This window comes from Aulonocara sp. 'chitande type north' Nkhata Bay, linkage group LG9, assembly GCF_057382095.1.
Source record: "Aulonocara sp. 'chitande type north' Nkhata Bay isolate Kocher_YH1m ecotype deep benthic linkage group LG9, A_spYH_male_GT1.1, whole genome shotgun sequence".
NCBI lineage: Eukaryota > Metazoa > Chordata > Actinopteri > Cichliformes > Cichlidae > Aulonocara > Aulonocara sp. 'chitande type north' Nkhata Bay.
In genome coordinates, this window is record NC_141352.1 from 22,619,529 (window position 1) to 22,643,028 (window position 23,500).

General features: G+C 39.5%; 4 protein-coding genes across 4 annotated transcripts; all 4 read left to right on the top strand.

The window, feature by feature from the left end:
- Positions 1-69: 69 nt before the first annotated feature.
- LOC147322151 (uncharacterized) lies at positions 70-2,593 on the top strand. Its single transcript, XM_086305168.1, has 4 exons — positions 70-306; positions 1,339-1,449; positions 1,534-1,635; positions 1,835-2,593. Exons 1-4 carry the CDS (start codon positions 115-117, stop codon positions 1,919-1,921), a joined length of 492 nt encoding a protein of 163 aa, XP_086161294.1. The 5' UTR covers positions 70-114; the 3' UTR covers positions 1,922-2,593.
- Positions 2,594-2,921: 328 nt separating this feature from the next.
- LOC147322152 (uncharacterized) lies at positions 2,922-7,005 on the top strand. Its single transcript, XM_086305169.1, has 3 exons — positions 2,922-3,134; positions 4,947-5,111; positions 5,373-7,005. Exons 1-3 carry the CDS (start codon positions 2,943-2,945, stop codon positions 5,457-5,459), a joined length of 444 nt encoding a protein of 147 aa, XP_086161295.1. The 5' UTR covers positions 2,922-2,942; the 3' UTR covers positions 5,460-7,005.
- Positions 7,006-10,923: 3,918 nt separating this feature from the next.
- On the top strand, positions 10,924-14,845 carry LOC147322153 (uncharacterized). Its single transcript, XM_086306565.1, has 4 exons — positions 10,924-11,275; positions 14,062-14,172; positions 14,270-14,371; positions 14,556-14,845. Exons 1-4 carry the CDS (start codon positions 10,976-10,978, stop codon positions 14,637-14,639), a joined length of 597 nt encoding a protein of 198 aa, XP_086162691.1. The 5' UTR covers positions 10,924-10,975; the 3' UTR covers positions 14,640-14,845.
- A 142-nt stretch (positions 14,846-14,987) lies between these two features.
- On the top strand, positions 14,988-16,616 carry LOC147322154 (B-type lectin plumieribetin-like). Its single transcript, XM_086306566.1, has 3 exons — positions 14,988-15,790; positions 15,945-16,038; positions 16,141-16,616. Exons 2-3 carry the CDS (start codon positions 15,949-15,951, stop codon positions 16,402-16,404), a joined length of 354 nt encoding a protein of 117 aa, XP_086162692.1. The 5' UTR covers positions 14,988-15,790; positions 15,945-15,948; the 3' UTR covers positions 16,405-16,616.
- The last annotated feature ends 6,884 nt before the right edge of the window (positions 16,617-23,500 follow it).

Here is a 23,500-nt window from a genome sequence, read left to right on the forward strand (position 1 = left end):
GTTGATAGGTATGTTTAGTTTCACTTGTCATTCCTAAAGCCATAAAAGGACTTGTTTTGAACGCGGGTCTTTATTCTCCAAGCTGCCCTGCTCTCCTCCCAGACTCAGAGAAACATGGCTGCCGGCTTGCTGCTTTTGGTTTGTGCAGTTGCTGTGCTGTACTCCACCAAAGCTCAGGATTCTTACAATGGTCTGCCTGAAATCTACAAGAAAGGAGTGGATCTGGCAATAAAACAGCTCAGCACCCTCGATAAGGTCCAAAACCATTATCGCTTTTTGAGAACTGTGGAGAAGTTAGAACAGGAGGTAAGCATCATTTAGATTTGGCTGTCGACTCTTTTGAAAACTCTTGACCAGAATCAGTGTTATCAGTGTTTTTGCTTAACATTCTGTATAAAAACATCAGTATCAGATCTGTAATAGGGTGAGATAGCCTTGCTGATTGCAGCAACAGTCTTCTAAAGCTCTGCTGAAGAACATAAATGTTTCTAGCTAAAACTTAAAAGACAACATTGAATTATGTTAATAAAGAGAAAAATACTTTAAATTCTGCTTTCAGTGCTTTCAGCCGCAGTTCTCTGTGGCTCCGGAGAATTCAGGTTCAAACTTGTTTTCCCATCTCTATTGGATTATGTGAACTTTGAAACTTAAAACATTCACAAGCATTTAGATTTATGTGCAGAAAAACAAAACAGTTACAGTCTGCTCAAAAAATTAAAGGAACACTTTGAAAATGCAACAAATCTGAATGGGGCAAAAATCATGTTGGATTTTTAGACTGATATCAGGGGTATGAGTGGTGTACATGTGGCTGCATGTGTAAGGTAAGATGCAGGGTACTTTGGGGGCCAAACAGACTAAACAAAACCAACAAAGAGTGTACAGATGTGAGACTGAGAGAGTAAGAAAGATAACTGAACTGCAGCAGATTTCATCCCCGGCTCCCCAGATCTGCTGATGACTTCAGCTGAGTATTGTTGCCAAGAAGACAGTGATGTTTGCTACGTATCTACAGACACTCATAATTACGCAGGGGCTCATACAGTAAACATGTATCTGTTTATCTGTTGATGCACGCCAAGGGGCACAGCTGCAGTGGATTTAGTAAGCCTGAAACATACTAAAGCTAAAGTGTTTCCTATTACTGTAGTCTTCTTGCTTGTTTACCACTTTCTCAGACTGTTTTTGCAATTTGGCCCATAATTGTTGCCTTCCTGTACATGACCTCTGCAGTGCTTTGCGTGAGCTGACTACTACAGAAAAATCAGCGATGAAACCTGCTAGGTTTTAGTCCATGTTGCAATTGCACCTCATAAAATTTACCTCTATTTCTTTCAGGATGTATTTCGTGTGAAATACTTGTTCCATCACGTTCACCTGAGACCCACCAAGTGTCCGAAAGGAACAACTGAGACTGACCCTCAGAGATGCCCCTTCAGGAATGATCGAGTGAGCGAATGCTAACATTAAAAAAAAAAAAGTAGTTTATTGCCTATCAGAACTAAAGCTCTTTATGTTGTCATTGCTCCACAGCCTCTGATGGATTGTGCAATTTGCTTCAAAGCATTTGAAGACCAGATACAAGATGAACCCAATCCATATGTTCACTGTATCCAGAGACCGAGACTCACAGAGGTAATTTTACTCATGTGTTTAAAAAAATTCTTTTTTTTTTCTTACATTTTATACTTTTTGCTGCATAAACCTTTTTTTTTTTTTTTTTGCTGTTGATGGCTCAAAAACCTAGATTAGATCTGGATGGTCTGTGGTGTCTGTTTAGTTTTCTGAGTGTGAATAATCACCAGACATCTTTTTGTGTTCTATCTTTATTCAGGAGATGAAGCAAGCCAGGCTGCAGCACTACAGAGAGATGATCTACCACACGGGCTCTCCTACACTTTTGTCTCGTACTACCGGCTAATAAGATCCTAATTGCAGCACAAATATATCCACAAAACTATAAAGGCAATCTTTCATTACCTTAGTTAAGAGGTTGCATGTATACTCATCTGTAGTGTCACTTTTTTAATATTCACTTACTCACTTGTGATAAACACGTGAAAGGAGGCTTCTTTCCTTTTAAACTAAATGTATTCCATGTGTTACATGAAATAAAAAGAGTAAAACAGCATTGTGTGTGCAATAAGTCACCCCTCTGTTGCATTACCCAACAACAATGCATGACTGTGTTGTTTATATTTGTTGGAAATTCAGATTCTTTACAGGCCAAATTTTATTTTCAAACAAGCAACAAGAAAGATAATTGCAGCAAAGGTAATTGCTGCAAATGTGCTTCAGCAGAATATTAAGCAAAGGCTGAGAATACATAAGGTACATATTAGTACATACATTTGCAAAAATTTACATGCAAACTTTTTTCACTTTGTCATTTTTTTGTGTGGAATTTTGAAGTGGAAAATGTGTTCAATCCATTTTGGAATAACGCTGTAAAATGTGGAACAAGTGACGCACTGTGAATGTTTTCTGGATGCCCTATACATGGATCAACGTTTGTTAAGTGTTCATAAGGCCTATGTTTGACTCTGAAATCTTCACGAGTTTTCATTTCATGGAAATAAAATATTTAAATGACCATCCCATTTGCTTTCCTGGCCCAAATACAACTGTTTTTTGGTGCAGGTGACAACAAAGAGCCATCCAATGAAGTCGAAACAAAAAAAATTTGTACTAATTACTGCTAAACTTTATATCCTGTCCTGGTGCCAAAAGCTTGTCACCACATGTTGGGCTTGTTTCCAGGATCTGGATTAGTGAACCAGGACTTAATTGTAATAATGCATTAGGATGTAGTCTAACTTCTCATTTGACAACCGTGGTCTTCTGTGATATTACCCACTGAGTGTGTTTTAATCTCCTATAATAGAACTTGGTTTGCACTCAGTGCTTGGTTTTCCCTGCTCTTCTCACGCATTTGGAGAAATATGGCTGCTGGCTTGCTGTTTTTGGTTTGTGCTGCGGCTGTGCTGTATTCTGCTGAAGCTTGGCGGCCTTACAATGGGCTGCCTGAAATCTACAAAAAAGGAGTCAATCTGGTACGGCAAGAGCTCACCACTCATTCTAAGATCCGACACCGTTATCAGTTTTTGAAAAGTGTGGACAAGTTAGAAACTGAGGTAAGCATCTTTTTGGTTTGGATGTTTGCTCTTTCACCAACTCTTCCCCTTTTTCTTTTATTTTCTAATGAAACCTGTAGCTGCCTCACTGATGGGGTGTGATAACCTTACCGACTGTGTCAACAGTCTCCTAAAGGTCTGCATAAGAACAGAAACAGCTAAAATTTAAAAGACAAATGTTAAATCCTAATGTTAAAGAGAGAGAAAAACACTTGAAATGTTGGTTTCAGGTAACACCGATTTGACGCACTTTCCTCTCTCTCTTCCTCGCTCCTTTTTTTTTTGCCAAATAGCAGCTGTACAGAAAAAGGTTTGATAAAACTGAAACTGTTGACAGTTTATGTTTAGATAATGAGGTGCAAAGACTGGAGTGCTATTTAACAGACTGATGTTTCCACACAGCTGTTCATTAGAATCAAAACTGATGTGTATTTGGTGAAAACTTGCAGGATTTCACGTTTCTTCCTGCAGATAATGAATGAGTTGCACAGCCACGACAGCATAATTAGACATTAAAGTTAAGAATAGCCAAAGGTGGCAAAAGTAGAGACATTCTTTGCTTAAGTAAAAATACAGAAAAAAATACTCCAGTAAAAGATTAAATACTGAATCAACTTCTTTACTAAAGTAAAAGTGAAAAGGTCCAGGCTCCGAAATGCACTCAAAGTAAAAAAGTAAATATCTATTTTGTGTTGCCTACATTGTAGAGGGTGAATTTGACTCTACATCTAAACAGGAAAATGAGTACAATAAAGGGTTAAAGTGGGATTCAGCAAGTGGGGGAAACCTAAAACTGGCTGTAGGGGCTCAGTGTGAGGAAAACCAATAATTTCTTAGTGTACAGACTGTGATCAGCTGACCTGCTGCTCTTTGTGGATTTACACAGCTGAGTTCAACAAGATATAAGCTTGATGAGCTATCTTGGCTGACTGCCATTTCCCACTTTAATACTGTTACTGTAGTATACTGTATATTGTCTTTATACTATAGACAGTGTTCAGTTGTTATTAAGGTGGAATTAAATGAATTAGTCTCTGAATCATTTGATGTAGTCGGACACTGACCATGAGCATCACAGCCTCTGTGCACCGGTCAAAATCACTGTTCTATATTTTGAGTTCACCACGGTGATATATTTTGGAATTTGGCCCTTGACTGTTTGTCTTCCTCTGCGTGATCTCTGCACATGAAGATTCATTTGGACTTTTATTCTCCCTCCTGGCATCCTGCACTTGGGTCCTCTTTCCAGAAACGGTCTCATATTTTAGGAGGTGGAGCCATATGGAGGCCACAGCCCCTGCAGATTAAAGTGTGACCACCACAAACAACCAAAGAAAAGCCCTGTAGGCTGTTAGTGGGCTGTGGGCATAGACCTGGAGTTACGTTGAGTAACAGTTTTTTTCTGGCAGATTTCTTTGTGGAACTTTTTCTCTGTGGTTGCATGAATTTGAATGTGTTTACCTTATAAAAACATTTCATTAATTTAAGCATTAATGTAAGCATGCATCCATTCTCTGGGTTGGACTCCTTTTTGCCTTCAGATGTGCTTTAAAACTTCATGGCATAGATTCAACAAGTTGCTTGAAACATTCCTCAGATATAGTGGTCCGTATTGCAGTGATGCGTCGACCACAAAATCCCAGTACACGAGTAGTTTCTTAAATAGACCAGCCTGTCTGGCACCAACAATCATGCCATGTTCAGTGTCGCTTAATTCCCCTGTCTTCTTTCTGATGCTCAATTTGAACTTTGGCAGGTTTGCTTGACCATGTCTACCTGCCCAAATCCATTGACTTGCTGCTTTTCTTTCAGAGTGGATTTGACGGGAAATACATCTACCACCACTTTCTCCTGAAACCCACCATTGCTCCACAGCTTCTGATGGATTGTGTCATTTGCTACAAAGCAATAGCAAACCAGATAAAAGGCAAACCCGAGCCATACGTTCATTGCATCCAGAGACAGAGACTCACAGAGGTATTATTGCTCAAATGTAAATGTTTAAAAAGTGTCTTACATTTTATGTTCTTCTCCTACATTAATTTCCTAGATATTTGACCTGTTATCAAAAAATGTTGCAATAAGTCAATCTTTTTGTCTCAAACTGCTCTTCTGATGGCCCCCAAACCATTGAGCCTGGTGAAATGGCTTCATCGGTTTGGAATAAAGTTGGATCTCTTTGTTTAGTTTCCTTTGTGTGAATAACCAAATGTGTTTATGTGTTCTTTCTTGATTCAGGAGATGAAGAAAACCAGGTTGGGTCACTACAGAAACATGATCTACTACAGTGGCGCTCCTACACTTTTTGCTTTGACTGCCAACTAAAAATAAATTCCTCATTGCAGCACAAATATATGGTTTTTTTTAGCTGTAAGAAAATATTTTAGTTACTAAGTTACCTTAGTTAAGTGGTTGCTTGCATACTCAACTGTAGTGTCACTTTGATTGCTACTATTTACTTACTAATGATAAATGTGTTGAAGATAATGATAATTGTATGCTTTCTCTACTACACAATGAAAAGAAAATCAGATGTGTGTGTTATTTACGAGACAGGTGAAGCTAATCTGAACATGAACGAGTGACTATCTAAATAAAACAGGACATAAGACACAGAGCAAGATGTGAAAATGTGATACAGGGAACAGACATGGAGACATGACTGACACAAAAGAATGAAACACAGAGAGATGATCAAGGGAACAGGAAGTGATAAACACAGGGACCAGGACTTGAGAGGGAAACAAGAAAACAAAAGACACAGGGCACGGAAAGACCAAACAGAGAAGAGACAAACTGGGCACAAAGAGGTGACTAACATAATCAAACAGGAACCAACAGCTAACTCAGAGGTATTAGGAAATACTAAACTCAAGACGAATTCATAGCTAGAACATGAAAATCTCTTGATTCCAAAGAGATGAATAATAAGTCCAGAGCAAACTCAAAACATTGGGTCAGCGACCAACAATGCATTAGTGTCTGCAAGATTTCCATGATGAGACCAAAATCCTTGTCATGGATAGCTGCCCTGGTTTGCACTGGTTTGGTGTTTAACTAATTAAGACTGCAGATACTGTAATAACAATAAATCCCAGTAAATCAGATTCCATAATAACTCAAATACTAACCCAGGTCAGGCTACCATTTCACTTACCTAAGCTGATCTGGCTCATGGCTGAATCCTGAAAGTTTTCACTTTTTAACATCATGCCATTATTTCAGCAATTAGGTAGAACAGAACAGTAAAATATATTTTTTTAGAAAAAAGGTAAAAAACTGTCATGGTCCTGAGTCTGTGGACTCAGTGGTTTTGGTTTTAATTATTATTATCTTATGTTTCGGGTTAATTCTTAAGATTTTCTTGTTCTTAGGGTTTGGCTTCTGTTTTGAGCTCCGGTGTTCGATCCCTGTTCCCATGTCTGATGTCTTAGTGTTAAGCTCATGTCTGGGTGTAACTGTTATATTTCCTATTTTACTTTGATGGTTCCTTTCCTGTGTGTAGCTGTGTCTGGTTTTCCTTGCCCTTGTCTCTTCAGCTCTGATTCCCCCCGTCTCCCATTCCCTGATTGCTCCTGTGAATATTTAAGCCCTGTGTTTTCCTCTGCTTGTGACTGGTCCATCTGTGTTACCTCTGCGTGTTATCCTGCATATCTTTCTGCATATAATTTCTGCATTTTCTTCTGCGATTCATGGTTTCAGGTTTGTTTCTTTAGTTTTTGCCAGTTTAGGTTTATATTAGTTTCTGTCCTTCCCATCTTCGCTCAGTCTGTATTCTCACCATTTTGAAAATAAAGCTTACTCACATCAAAGCTAGTGCCTGCATTTGAGCCCTTCGTTCACCACTCTGCCACCGCAGCTGTGACAAAAACTGGAAAAAAAACCCCCCAATTCTTTTACTTTAATTGCAAATACTAAGTGCTAATTTAACGAGGTTTAGCAGCAAAAACTTGAAGTAATCATCTTTGGTTTGACTTTATCAGCCTCTGACATCATTGTGGAGGAATTTTGGCCCTGTCTTCTTTACAGTGTTGCTTTGGGTCATTGAGGTTTTGTCATAAAACGGCTGTGTGCAGGCAGGAAAAGGACCCAAACCCAAATCTCGGACCCTTCAGCAGAGACAGGCAGCTGGAAGGGCGCTCCAGAATCCCTAGCTGATGTGGCATGAGGCTGGGCAGGCTCTTCGGGCCCTCCAGCTGACGTGGCACGAGTCTGGAGAGGTTCTCCTGAACCCCCAGCGAATGAGAAAGGTTGCTGGAGGGGCTCTTCTGGGCCTCCAGCAGGAACAGGCGGCGGCGTGGGAGCCACAGAGTGCTGAGCAGGTGACTGAGCAGCAATATTCTCTCTAATCTTTCATGTGTCTGAGCGAACACACAAACTCCCTGAGCGATCCCTTGGACCACTGTGAGCAACATTGGACGTGTGCACTGTGGTCATGCCAGCATCGAATCCATCCAAGTTACATGGTTTATTAAAATAATCAAATTACAGCGTTTACATTTATGTTAGACTTTTAATTAAGTGCTTTAGCCCACTTACAATGAAAATGTAAAAAAATCTTGTTCATGACCTGTGTAGTATTTTAACACTATTGGAAGTAAAAATAACTTGAACTCCAATTTTGAAAAAACTTTTTTTTTAAAAAAAAATAAAGCTCTGACTTATTATGAGTCTGTGGTCTGGGAGAGAGTCCAGTAACTCTCTGTTTGCAAAATACAGTAAATAATGACCAATGTTGGGCAATTAATTATATAGTTACTTCTTAAAAAAGTTACTGAGTTATGCAAACAACAAAGTTTTTTGCAGCGGTTTACCTAAAAATGCAGCCAATGTGTTTTTTTTAAAATAAACATTTCAAACTATTTACAGAACAGTAAGGCCGTGATTGACAACGTGGTCAACAAGTGTTGCCCTAATTTCATTAGGAATCGGCCTATGTATTTGGCGTCTTCTCCCTCTTCCCCTGTTTTGTCCCCACCGCATCCTCACCCCTCTTCCACGATGCTGACCTTCCATTTCTGTGTCACAGAATCGTAGAAATGGTACACACTACAGTGGGGCAAAAAAGTATTTAGTCAGCCACCGATTGTGCAAGTTCCCCCACCTAAAATGATGACAGAGGTCAGTCATTTGCACCAGAGGTACACTTCAACTGTGAGAGACAGAATGTGAAAAAAAAATCCATGAATCCACATGGTAGGATTTGTAAAGAATTTATTCGTAAATCAGGGTGGAAAATAAGTATTTGGTCAATAACAAAAATACAACTCAATACTTTGTAACATAACCTTTGTTGGCAATAACAGAGGTCAAATGCTTACTATAGGTCTTTACCAGGTTTGCACACACAGTAGCTGGTATTTTGGCCCATTCCTCCATGCAGATCTTCTCGAGAGCAGTGATGTTTTGGGGCTATCGCCGAGCAACACGGACTTTCAACTCCCGCCACAGATTTTCTATGGGGTTGAGGTCTGGAGACTGGCTAGGCCACTCCAGGACTTTCAAATGCTTCTTACGGAGCCACTCCTTTGTTGCCCGGGCGGTGTGTTTTGGATCATTGTCATGTTGGAAGACCCAGCCTCGTTTCATCTTCAAAGTTCTCACTGATGGAAGGAGGTTTTGGCTCAAAATCTCACGATACATGGCCCCATTCATTCTGTCCTTAACGCGGATCAGTCGTCCTGTCCCCTTGGCAGAAAAACAGCCCCATAGCATGATGTTTCCACCCCCATGCTTCACAGTAGGTATGGTGTTCTTGGGATGCAACTCAGTATTCTTCCTCCTCCAAACACGACGAGTTGAGTTCTACTTTGGTTTCATCTGACCACATGACATTCTCCCAATCCTCTGCTGTATCATCCATGTGCTCTCTGGCAAACTTCAGACGGGCCTGGACATGCACTGGCTTCAGCAGCGGAACACGTCTGGCACTGCGGGATTTGATTCCCTGCCGTTGTAGTGTGTTACTGATGGTGACCTTTGTTACTTTGGTCCCAGCTCTCTGCAGGTCATTCACCAGGTCCCCCCGTGTGGTTCTGGGATCTTTGCTCACCGTTCTCATGATCATTTTGACCCCACGGGATGAGATCTTGCGTGGAGCCCCAGACCGAGGGAGATTATCAGTGGTCTTGTATGTCTTCCATTTTCTGATGATTGCTCCCACAGTTGATTTTTTCACACCAAGCTGCTTGCCTATTGTAGATTCACTCTTCCCAGTCTGGTGCAGGTCTACAATACTTTTCCTGGTGTCCTTCGAAAGCTCTTTGGTCTTGGCCATGGCGGAGTTTGGAGTCTGACTGTTTGAGGCTGTGGACAGGTGTCTTTTATACAGATGATGAGTTCAAACAGGTGCCATTCATACAGGTAACGAGTGGGGGACAGAAAAGCTTCTTACAGAAGACGTTACAGGTCTGTGAGAGCCAGAGATTTTCCTGGTTTGAGGTGACCAAATACTTATTTTCCACCCTAATTTACGAATAAATTCTTTACAAATCCTACCATGTGGATTCATGGATTTTTTTTTCACATTCTGTCTCTCACAGTTGAAGTGTACCTCTGGTGCAAATTACTGACCTCTGTCATCATTTTAGGTGGGGGAACTTGCACAATCGGTGGCTGACTAAATACTTTTTTGCCCCACTGTATGTCCTGCTCGGTTCATATATGCTTGCCAATTGAGGGTTCATGGGATTGATTGATGAGTGACTGTGAACAAGTGGCTTATCATTGATTCCAACTGATACTTCACACACCTCCTCGTCAGTGAAAGCTGAAGTTCAGCATTTAAAAACTAATTCACCAATTTTGTATGCAATGATTGAAGACTATTAGTTTTATTGGGAACGACTATTCAGCATCTAAAAGTATAGTTCATTTTGACTGACATGACATAAGCGAATGATAATGTTGTCGACGGCAGAGAATTGTATGAAAGCAACTGATACATGTCCATGAGCATTTACAATTTGTTCAGAGGAAGGAGAAATTGCTACTATGATGTGCACAAATGACTAAATGTTGTGGAGGTTGCACTAATGGCTTTGAGAATTTTCATTCTGATCTGAGAAAAGCACCAAAGCGACTGAGAAAAACTGTAAAAACACAGAGAATATTTAATCCGTGAACTTGTTAAACCAGTGTTTCCCAACCTTTTTGGTCCATCAACCCTTGAAAGGTCTCTCAGTTAGATCTCTTGTCACATGATTTCTACTGTGGCCCAAAGAGGTTACTGGAGAAAAATAATGTAATCCCCACAAAATGCTTACAAACTGCTGCTTTTTTTTCTCCTTAACTGTATTATCATGAAACCTTTTAAGGAACTATATTTATAAAGTGTGTAAAACTGGCTCTGCTACACTAACAAGGACATTTTTCTGTAATACCTGTGCATTCACTTTTTTTTTTTTTTTTTGATTTAAGCAGAATTTTAAGTACTTTTCTTTGGAGTACTGAGCCTTTGATTTCTTTTGCCACCAATGTCCAACAAGGATCATCATGTTTTGAAGCCACCACAAGGCCTGTTTTGTGTTCTGCTGGCAGAAATAAAGGTTTTATTTTTTTGTTGGTAAAAACAAAGAGCCATCTAATGAAATGAAAATAAAACTTTTCATCTAATTACTGCTAACCTTTAGATTTGTCCTGGTGCTAAAAGCTTGGCACCACATGCTTAGCTTGTTTCCAGGATCTGAATCAGTGAACCATGGCTTGATTGTAATAATCTAAGTCCTCTTTTGGCACTGAGCATGTTTTCTGTTGGAAAGTTTTAAGCTATGACCTCCTGAGTGTTACAGGAAAGCGGGTGGGATATTAAGTAAATAGTGAGTACGGCTGCTGGTCTGTCAATGATCAATGTTTTTAGTTTCACTTGTGATTCCCAGAGCCATAATAGGACTTGTTTTGAACTCGGGTCTTTATTCTCTAAGCTGCTCTCCTCCCAGACTCAGAGAAAAATGGCTGCTGGCTTGCTGCTTTTGGTTTGTGCAGTTGCTGTGCTGTACTCTGCTGAAGCTCAGGATTCTTACAATGGTCTGCCTGAAATCTACAAGAAAGGAGTGGATCTGGCAATGCAACAGCTCAGCACCCACGCTAGGGTCCAACAGCATTATCGCTTTCTGAAAACTGTGGGGAAGTTAGAAACTGAGGTAAGCATCTTTTAGCTTTAGCTCTTTTACAAGCTCTTCGGGTTTTTTTGTTTCATAATGACACCCACTTTGAAAACATGTAGCGTCACTGATGGGGTGAGATAAAGACCACACTCTCCCAAATGTGTGCAGGATATTTTCAGCCTAAATTTAAAAGACAAACATTGAATTGTAATCTTAAAAAGAGAAAAAACCCCAAAAGTCTGCTTTCAGTTAACACTGACTTGGCACACTTTTCCTCTCTCTTGCTCCGGGAAATTCTGGCTCATACTTGTTTTCCTATCTGTACGCAAGATGTTAAATGTCAGGGAGGAAAATGTTTCCAGCAGAGAAAAAAACAGGATGAGGTGTGTCTCTGTGAGAATGTACACATTAAAGACTGCTTTCACTCCTTTCTTTTTCAAATATAAGGCCTTACAGAGGAGGTTTAGCTAAAACTGAAAGTGTTGAATGTGAAACTTTCAAACACTGGAGCCTTTCACAGTCTGCATACCAAAGTGTCCTTGTGCAAGATACAGAAACCCAGAGTTGCCCTATAAAGGATTCATTGTGGTGTGAATGTGTATGAATGTTAGGAAGAGGCATAGAATAAAACATGCTTTTTTGAATAGGTATTGTTGTATAGAGTGCTCTGAGTGCTCAAATAGAGTAAAAAAGCACAATTTAAGAAACAGCCCATTTACTATTTTCAATCAAAAAAGATGTATATCTGGTAAAAAGTTGTAGGATTTCACATCAGGATGTACATGTGGGGACATGTGAATGGTGAGATGCAGGGTGCTGTGGGGAGAGAGCGAGGCAGATAACTGAACTGGAGCTGGTTTTATCTCAGATCTGCTGATCACTTCAGCTGAGTATTGCTACTGTACCTGCACGTATACTGAAGAACAGAGAGATATTTGGTGGATATCTCCACACACTCATAATAAAGCTCTGGCTGTCACCAGCGGAAGTGCAATTTATCTGGTGATGTACTTTCAAGCCAAGAGGCTCAGCTGCAGTGGATTATCTGCTATTTCAGGCAAATATGTTCTTTATTCTCCAAACGTTGATGAAAATGAGCTTGTGCATAATAACCTGCAATAAACAGAAAATAAAATCAGTAGTTAGGTGTTGTTAGTTGCTTTAAATTACCCATATGCTACTATTTAGTACGCCAGTTTTCCATTTCACTTGTGTTTATAACACTCATCACGTCTTCCTCCTAGTCCTTGGTTCCCTTATGTTCCCTTTGGCCTACTTACTTGTTTATCAGTTTGCTGTTTTTGGAATTTAGTCCTTGATTGTTTGCCTTGTTCTGCATGACCTCTGCGCATGAAGATTTATTTGGACTTTTATTCTGCCTCCTGGCATCCTGACATGTGTCCTCTTTCCAGAAACTATCTCGTAATTTAGGAGGTGGAGCGAAGTGGAGGCCACAGCCCCTGCAGATTAAACTCTGACCATCACAAACAACCAAAGAAAAGCTCTGAAGCCTGTTAGTGGGCTGTGCGCACTGAACTGGAATTACATCAAGAAACTACATTTCTAACAGATTTCTCTGTGGAACCTTTTCTCTGTGGCTGCTGTTTCCACACAAACACATTAAAGATTCAGTTTATTGCATTTATTTTATGGGCTTTATCAGCCATTAGGGATGAGAAAGATGATAAGGATTTTGTTATCGAATCAATAATTTTGTTAGAATTATTGTTACCACTTATTGATTCTCATTGGGATGGCTCTATTTTGAGAGTCACCACAATTACTAGGCAGTATATTAAAGACATTACATTTGTGCAAATTAATTGCCTGCTGTGTAGTCGAACACAAAGCTGAAAACACAAAGCAAAAATGAAAAACAGCACACAGAGACTTTAAAACTATCAACTTTAGAAACATGAGCAGCTAGAAAAAGAGGCAGCTGACTGCTCATTGGTTTGTTACCTCTTGAAGTTCAGGGTCTGGCTGCTGGGCTGGGGTCGGCATTCAGTCAACTTTAAAATCACTCTGGGTTTTTGGCTAGCTTAACGTTAGCATCCTGTCTGGCTAGTTCAATGTTAGCATGCTGTGTGCAGATACTTGCAAAGAGCTGAAGTTGTCCTAGCAGTATAATGCAGCTGTTTCTGTCCAAGGTGCAGTTTCCACTTAACCATCGTGCTTTCGACCTTTTCAATCCATCAATTCTCTTCCATTTATCCTTATCAGGGTTGCGGGGTTTCCAAGCTAGCATAGGGCAAGAGGAAGGTCAGCAGCCTAATGTTGGGCTAACACTGAAAGACAAACAAAACAACCCAACAACATTCACTAGGGCAATTTAGAGTCACCCAAACCCACTAACTGCATGTCTTTAAACAGTGGGAGAAAGCAAGAGTACCCGCAGAGAACCCACGCAGACATGGGGAGAATATGCAAAGTCCACACAGTGCATTGTCCTTTTGATACAAGACAGGATGGATCCATGGTCTCATCTAAATGTTGAGGTTGCAGGATAGTTTCTCTTTTTCAAACCAGTTGTTGTAAACCCTAGAGATGGTTGTGTTGGAAAATCCCAACAGATCTGCATTTTCCAAAATACTCAAAGCAGCCTGTCTGGCACCAACAACCATGCCAGATTTAGTTTCACTTAATTCCCCTTTCTAATGCTTTATTTGAACTTTAGTAGGTTGTCTCAGCAGTGTTTACATCAATTCAGTTGCTGCCATGTGATTGTCTGTTAAGATATTTGCATTGACAAATCAGCTGAACAGACGTATCAAACAACGTGTTTGTAGCTCCCCATAAAATTATCCTATGTTCTCTTTCAGGGTGGATTTGGTATGAGATACTTCTACCACCACTTCCACCTGAAACCCACCAGGTGTCCGAAAGGAACAACTGAGACTGACCCTCAGAGATGCCCCTACAGGAATGATCGAGTGAGCAAATGTGTTTTTAAAAAAAGAGTGTTAACTTTACCGTCTATCAAAGCATCAGCACCACTGTTATGCTCTTCATGTTGTCATTGCTCCACAGCCTCTGATGGATTGTGCAGTTTGCTACAAAACATCAGGAGAACAGATAGAAGCCCAACCCAACCCATACGTTCACTGTATCCAGAAACCGAGATTCACAGAGGTAGTATTACTCATGTGTAATAAGAACATTTTGGGTTGTTGTCCTTTTCTATGTTTTTGCTTTTGATGTTCTTCTGCTCTCTATTTTACTTTTAAAACTCTGGACATTTTTTAGCTTTCCGTGTAGTTTTCTATGTGTGAATAATATTCACACATTCATCTTTTTGTGTTCTTTCTTGATTCAGGAGATGAAGAAAGCCAGGGAGGATCACTACAAAAAAATGGTCTACCACAGTGGCGCTCCTACACTTTTGGCTGTGAAAGCATAGATTTCCCATTGCAGCTCAAATATATCCAGAAAGCTATAAGGAAAGAAATCTGTAGTAACCATTAGTTAACTGGTTAAATGCATACTCCACTTTAATTTTTATCATTCACTCACTCATTTGTGATAAACGTGTGAAAGAAGTGTTTTTTTCTTGTTGAACTCATTGCATTGCATGTGTGACATATAATAAAAAAGAGGTCAAACAGCTGTGTGTGTAATAAATTACCCAACCGTTGCATTACCCAGGAAATGTAACAATGCATTACTGTGTTGTTTAAACTTGTTAGAAATCCAGATTCTTTACAGGCCAAATTCCTCATCATAGAAACATGCCCACTAACAAAAAGACTGTCTCATCTAATAACCACTTTTTTGCAGGGCTTCTAAGGAACACAGCAACGTTAAGCTGGTTAAGACTGCAGATGTCACTGTAATAATACGTACAAGTAAATTTAATTCTACAATAACCTAAATACTATTTCACGTAATTAACATGATTTTTAAATTTGGCTCAAAGTTGAATTCTAAAAGCTTTAAAGGTTGTTTGAAAACCTTGAAGATTGTTTTTTTTCTTCACCTTTTAATATCCTGGTATTACTTGAACAACTGAGCAGAACAGAACCGGAAAATAAAAATGTAAAAAGGTAAGAATGACAGCCAGGTTTTTTTCCGTTAAACTGCACAGATTACATGTATTTTTTAATGTTATAGTCTTAAGAGAAAAGAGTGAGAAGACAGAAATGGAAATTCTTAACGTAGCTAACTCAAAGTACTACTTAAAATTACTCAAAGCACAGGGCTGCCTAGAAAAGGATTTGCCCTTACAGGACAAAACTTGTTGAAGAGGTACTTAGTAAAGACCCTGAAGGCATGACCTTGAATGCTGCATGCTGTATAATCACACTTTTCTATATAAAGATGTTGACTGATTTGCCAAGATGGAAAGGTCAGAACGATTAAAGTATAGTCTGTCAAATTTTAAATGTCAGACGAACAAAAGCGTAAAAAGGAGGGCTTAATGCCCCTTTCTCAGCCCCCTTTTCACTTTTTGTCACCGCCCTCATCTGTGGTATATAAAAATGTCAATTTTACCTCTCACACATCACCTCTCTGAATTTGCTGAACTCTCACTGGTCGAAGACATTCAAGCCTGTAAGTATACTTTAAAATAAACTCATTCTGTTAAATATCTGCAAATGAACAGAAGTTTGCAATTGTTATCAAGTTTTTGGATAAAAATGAATGTAAGAAGAACAGGTTTCATTGATGTGCACAAATAAAATTCTGACTTTGTTGTGTGTTGCAGGATCATGAGCAGGAACTTCTTGTCCAAAAATGATGAGCTCCGGAGGGGAGACTACCTGGTGTCCAACAACAAGCAGTTCAAAGCTATATTTCAGGTGACTACTTCAAATTTTCTCAGTTCAGAAGCTCATAAAAGCCTTGTTTTCCAGTCATGCGTGCTGACAGTTATCTAATGTGTGATTTCTTTGTGGTTGCAGGGTGATGGCAATTTTGTCATCTATGGCTGGAAGCCTTTGTGGGCTTCAGACACTGATGGATCAGACGCCGTCCGTCTGTGCATGCAGGCTGACTGCAACCTGGTCATGTACAACAAGTGTGACACGCCTAAGTGGCACACAAACTCTGCCAACTCTGCCAAGTGCAACATGTGCCGTCTTCAACTGACCGATGACGGCAAACTGGTGGTGAACAGAGAGTGCGAAGAAATCTGGAGCTCTCAAAAGTCCAAAGGCATGAAGTGATGCTTGTGTGCGACCATCCTTTGACATAAACCTTCAGCGATGCTGTTAAAGCAACATATACCAGCGCATAAACAAGCCGTTCCTTTTTCTTTCTGGTTAGCTTCGCAAGATTCTGAATCTTAGCTCTGAATGTGCATTTTTTCTCTGTAAAGCACAAAGTATTGTAACCAAGTGGCAAAAAATAAAAATAAAATGAAAGGTATTTGACCAGCCTCTTGTTCCCTGTGTTTACATTCATGCCATTAAACAGATTTTCTTAAGTATTAATAAATAATAAAACTTTGAGGTATGTAGCTGATATCAAAACTAACACAGATTTTGTAGATGACTCTGGCCTGCATTGAATATTAAACATTCTTTCATTTTTCTTTCTTTTTCCCTGAATTAAGTATCTTCATGTTGTCGAGACCTAATAGCAACTGATATTTTTCCTTGGCCCAGTTCTTTTTTCAGTTTATATACTCTCCTTTGGCTCAGTTTACAAAACGAATACAGTACCTCATTTCATCTGTGGCTCCAAAACTGTAGACAAGCTGTTGCTTCACATCAGGACATTCCCACCCTTAGACTCTTTAACCTGTTTGAAACACATGTTTTCCTTTGTTAAAGTAAGTACTAATGCCACAAAGACTGGCTGTGAGCAGTGCAGAAATAACTACTTTGAGCTTTTATTTTAATTGGAGGTACGGAGTGCATAGTAATCATCTTCAGTCTCTTACATTATTGTGTGGGAATTTTGGCACCACTCTTGTTCACAATGTGGCTTCAGTCCATTGAGGTTTGAGGACATTTGTTAATGTAACACTCTCTTAAGCTTCCACTACAGCATTTCAAACTTGGACTGGGCCATTGCAACACCTTCATTCTTTCATTTTCAGTCATCCTGTTGGTGTTGTTGCTGCTGTGCTTGGGATCATTTTCACATGTGACAGTAGCAGGGGTGCAGGGGGGTAGTAGTTTAGCTATCAGACATCACATTTGAATCTAGAGTAATTAGGCATATAGAGCTTATGGTTGAATCAATGACTGAAAGGCGCCCAGGTCTTGTAGGTGTAAAGCCAGCCTGCATCACCATCCCTCCACCACTGGGCAGCGCAGTTGTTATGAGGTGTTTGTGCTGATATGCTGTTTGGTTTTCTCCAATAACTTTAGATGTCAGGGACCTGGGTCTGAGGGACCCAGAATCCATGAGCAACTTATATACAGTGGCTTGCAAAAGTATTCGGCCCCCTTGAACTTTCCCACATTTTGTCACAAACATGAATAAATTTTATTGGAATTCCACGTGAAAGACCAACACAAAGTGGTGTACACGTTAGAAGTGGAACAAAAATCATACATGATTCCAAACATTTTTTACAAATAAATAACTGAAAAGCAGGGCCGAATACTTTTGCAAGCCACTGTAGGTCAGAGGAGGGTAGCCAATTCCTTGTCGAGTGTTTCCAGGCACCGAGTGCAGATCTGATTTCAGTTTTAAATTCATAAACTTTAATTTTCATGCCACATTAAGCAAATATGATACACATGAAATTCAAAAAGCTGGGAGAAGAGAAAAAATGTCATGTTGGTGGGCTCCACATGGTCCAGAGGCACAAAGTGATGCTTCTGAAGTCATATATGAAACCATCTTTGCATGTAAACCGTCATGTATGGTGATAAAATGTATGTTTTTATTAAATATGTTCCATCTATTCGGGATGTTAAGGAGAACAAGTCCAGATTCAATTATGAATAAATAAACACAGAGTCAAAAACTTTTAAACAACCGTGTCTCTCACTCAGTGGAGCAGACTGATTCCTAACAAGAGGACCTGCAGTGTTGCTGGAAATGCTGAAAAGGACAAAATTTGGGTTTAAAAAAAAGAAACAGCAATAAAATGTATGTTAAGATGTTCTATAGACAATAAGACACTGTCCTCTAACCCATCCAGAGCATATAAGCATAAAGGTATATACAGTCTCTGGTTGTCATGGTTTTTTTGTTAATTACATATACGTTATAGCACTAACTGATTAAAGTGCGGATGTTGAAACCACTTGTGCACCACAGTCATTGCGAAACAAATGCTGCTTCTTTCCTGTGTTGAAGTCTTGTCTGTTGTTTCTTTGTCACTCTAAAAACTAGCACACATGAGGTGTCTGACAAGCATCTGCACTGACAGTTCATGAATCCACTAGGACGTCACTCGTGGTCAGAGTCCAAGAGTCTGAGTGTTTATGGTGCAGAGGAAGAATATGATTCAAATCAAAGGATTGTTATTTGCAGCTGCGAAGAGAGACCACAAGGTGTCGCTTCTGTAGTTTATGTGAAACATTTGACATAAAAAGAAAATTACTACATTTGAAAATCCCCTTTTTCTGAATCACTTATCGAATCCAGAGTTGTGGTGAGACTGGAGCCTATGCAGGTGCCAGGAGGTGAACGGTAAGGTGCACCCTGGACAGGTTAGCAGTCTATTGCAGGAGTAACACTGAGACGCACAATCATTCATGCATGTGTTTGGATTGTGAGAGGAGGCTGAAGAGAAAACATGCAGGTACAGGGAGAACAGAACAACTCCACACAGAAAGGCTCAAACCCAGGACCTTCTTTCTGTGAGCTGACAGTGATAAACGCTGCACCGCCATGTTTCAAAACACATTCATACTGTTTTATAACCTACAATTTCTAAACGCTAACAACAGTGTTGTAGTTTTCTGCAACACACAGAAACACACAAACTCAGCTGCACTAAGAAATAAACATCATGTAATCCTGAGCTGCGTTCATAGGCAGGATATTTAAGGACATTTTGTGGCTTATCCTGGGAAGCGTTTCAAAACTGCCAAGATCCATTCTTGAATATTACTCAGCTTTGAGATTTCAGGGCCTGTTGTTTCATATTTTGCATTTTTAGTGAAATTGGAAAAGTTTGCTGTATGACTGGGAGAGCTTGACCCAAATTAAGGGTTCAGAAACAGGAGGGATAAACTGAAAAGCAGCTTTATTAACTTAAACTGAGAACAAATAATCCAGATTTTCAAAAGAGCCAGCCAAACAAAGAATATTCAAACAAAACATTCTGCGAGGACGGACAAGACAATAAGCAAACAGCAATTTTGGACTTAAATACACACAAGGCAATTAGGGAGAGAGGAAACAGCTGGGGAAAAGACACAAGTGAACAGAATCCAACAACACAACAGGACACAAAACTAAAACACCATAAAAAAAAAAAGACTAAGAAGACCTTTAAGTCAAAGACTTCGTAAGATTGTAAACACTCCATCTGCATTAATCACAGACGGCGTTGTTCAAACTGCACTTTGGTGTCATTGAATTCTCTGTAAATAAAGTCTGCAACACAGTCAGCTGTGGTCACGCTATTTATTACTACATGCAGGAGAACACATCAAAACATCAGTTTCATGGTAATGAGCGTTCTGAAACAGAAGTGGTGCTCCCACTCCTTTATGCATTCCAAGGAAGAGGGAGGAAGTTACAAATTGATCATACCACACATCACGCGCCTCGCTATGAAACCTAACTGAACAATGGGTCTACTGTTTTACGGCCTTTGCGTTATCAGCACCAGTAAAGGGAGTTGTCTTCTCCAACTGCTGAGGCTGAAATAGGTTCATGTAGTTTTAGAAACTTTCACTGAACAGTCTATCGCAGTGTCACAACTAAGCATATGCACTTAAATACTTTAAATGAATATAATAGAAATTTTCTATTACATCCCACCTTTGATTATTTTATAAAATCACCAAAACAAAATTTCCAATTCAACACCATTCAGCATCAACAGCATACTCAGAGAGGTTCACTATGTGCATCATTCTAAAGTGTTAGAGGGAAAATTTTGCATGTTCATCCTCACTCTCACTAACCTCTTTTCTTCATCTAAGTCTAACATTTGTATGCAAAATGCAACCAATAAAATTTTTTTTTTTTTTATTGCTACAACACTTTTAAACTCAGGACTTACCACCTGATGTGATCAGTGTCCCAGATAAGTGAATTTATAAGCCCATTGAAATCCGGAGAATCACACTTGATTGTTTTCAATAAGAATATTTTATAGCGCTTTAGTATCAATTTTGCAGGCCTGCTGAAAAGAGAGCTGATTATTAAATCAACAACACACAAAATATCATTCCCTGGAGGGATGACACCTGACAGGTTTGATTTAAGTGCACTGTTTAGGACATGTCCAAGCATAAAACTGCCTTTCTCTTGGAAAGAGGAAACAAACCAAAACTAGAAAAATTTGCATTTCCTGCGAAAATGCTGTGTGGATGCCTTAACGCTGAAGATGTCTGCTGAAAAAAGCTGAAAAAATTGAAAAAAAAAAAAAGCAAAGAATGTTGCTCTGAGCAGGATTCGAACCTGGCCCTTCTGGTACTCAAGGCAGGTTCTCATCTCACTGCGCCAACATCTTTCTGACAAAGAAGAGGTGGAGAGACTGATAATTGTGCTGAAATGAGCAGAAGAGGCTGAGAATTGTGCTGATAAGAGGTGAATAAGAAGAATTTCTGCTGAAAAGAGTTTAATCAGCAGAATTTCTGCTGAAAAGAGTTGAATGAGCAGAATTTCTGCTGAAAAGAGGTTTTTTGCTGAAAACAGCTTAAAAAGCTTGGATTTGTGCTGAAAACATCAGAAAAAACTGAAAATTGTGCTGATAAGCGGTGAAAAAGCTGAAATTTGTGTTGAAAAGAGTTGAAAAAGTTTAACTGTTAAGTGAAAGAAATGTTGCCACAACCTGGATTTGAACCCGGGCCTCCCTCTCTGAGAACGGCTGCTTATCTCACTGAGCTAAAACATGGCTCAGCCAAGCAAGCAAAACTTGTGATCACACTGATAATGTGTGATCAAATAATTCATTTGAAAGCCTGATGCTTAGCCTTGTTCACCCCAGCTGTAAAACTCAGAAACCAGTCTTACTTGTTATCATCTATTGTCCACCTGGGCCTTACACAGAGTTTCTGTCTGTGTAAGGCAGAAACTCAGACTTTCTGTCTCAGACTTTTTATCTGATTTAGTTCTCAGCTCAGATAAAATAATTATTGTGGGTGATTTTAACATCCATGTAGATGCTAAAAATGACAGCCTCAACATGGCATTTAATCTGTTATTAGACTCAATTGGCTTCTCTCAAAATGTAAAAAAACCCACCCACCACTTTAATCACACTCTAGATCTTGTTTTATCATGTGGCATAGAAACTGAACATTTAACAGTGTTTCCTGAAAACCCTCTCCTGTCTGATCATTTCCTGATAACATTTACATTTACGATAATTGATTACACAGCGGTGGAGAACAGACTTCATTACAGTAGATGTCTTTCTGAAAGCGCTTTAACTACGTTTAAGAATACGTACGACTCTGGATACTGTAGCTCCGGTGAGAACTAAGGTCTCTAATCAGAAGTACCTGACTCCGTGGTATAATTCTCAAACACGTACCCTAAAGCAGATGACTCGTAAGCTGGAGAGGAAATGGCGTGTCACAAATTTAGAAGATCATCTTTTAGCCTGGAGAAATAGTTTGCTGCTTTATAAGAAAGCCCTCTGCAAAGCCAGAACATCTTACTATTCATCACTGATTGAAGAAAATAAGAACAACCCCAGGTTTCTCTTCAGCACTGTAGCCAGGCTGACAAAAAGTCAGAGCTCTTTTGAGCCAACAATCGTTAACTAGTAATGACTTCATGAACTTCTTCACAAATAAAATTTTAATTAGAGAAAATAAATTACTCAAAATCATCTCACAGATGTAATATTATCTACAGGTACTTTCAGTACCCTTGATATTCATTTAGACTCTTTTTCTCCAGTTGATCTTTCTGAGTTAACTTCAATAATTACTTCCTCCAAACCATCAACGTGTCTTTTAGACCCCATTCCTACAAAACTGCTCAAAGAAGTCCTGCCATTAATGAATGCTTCGATCTTAAATATGATCAACCTATCTCTAATAATCGGCTATGTACCACAGGCCTTCAAGCTAGCTGTAGTTAAACCTTTACTTAAAAAGCCATCTCTAGACCCAGCAGTCTTAGCTAATTATAGGCCAATCTCCAACCTTCCTGTCATATCAAAAATCCTTGAAAGAGTAGTTGTCAAACAGCTAACAGCTCATCTGCAGAGGAATGGCTTATCTGAAGAGTTTCAGTCAGGTTTCAGAGCTCATCACAGCACAGAAACAGCTTTAGTGAAGGTTACAAATGATCTTCTTATGGCCTCTGACAGTGGACTTATCTCTGTGCTTGACCTGCTAGACCTCAGTGCAGCGTTCGATACTGTTGACCATAATATCCTATTAGAGCAATTAGAACATGCTGTAGGTATTACAGGTACTGCAGGGTAGTGCCCTTTGGATGGCATGAAATGCATTCTAAGTGTTCAATGGCTTCTTGCAACAGAGTCTGTGTGCATGTGGAGCATTTTTGCATGTCAGCATGAGCACTTGTTAGCAGCATCCCTTTTATCCCCTCACACACAACTCTCTGTATCTTTTAGTTACAACAGGTTTTTGTCCCACAGGCTGTTGCTGGGCAGAGAGCAACTCCCACTATCTTTTCCAAGGAAGTTCCTGGCACTGGTCATCTTGGGAATTTTGTACTTCTATGACCTACACAGTTAGCAGATAACATAGTCAAACATCGTTAAGCAAAGCTGAGCAGTTTTCACATACTTCATCCAAGCATGCAAAGGATATACAAAAATTCTAGAATGAGATTATAAACACCTACATCTAAATGTCTGACAATGTGAAAACTAGAATTTTCCCCACTGCACACCAAACCATCAGCAAACTTGATTTTGTAAGTTTTTGTTAGATTATTTTAAATTAACCACTCATGCTTTCACATCCATTTTTTCTGAACTTTCTACACCCAAAAGTTGCTCAACTAAATTTCTGTTTCCGATTAGTGGTGGCTAGTTTGCTTCCATGAACTGACTTACAGAAAATGTTTCTGGGTCATGATGAGATAACAGGGTTAGAATTAGACAGGGATGCATATGAGAACATTATGAGAAACGTGACAAACACTCAGGACTAGTCATGTACTGTGTGAGGCAGGCAGGATTGAGGACCCAAAATA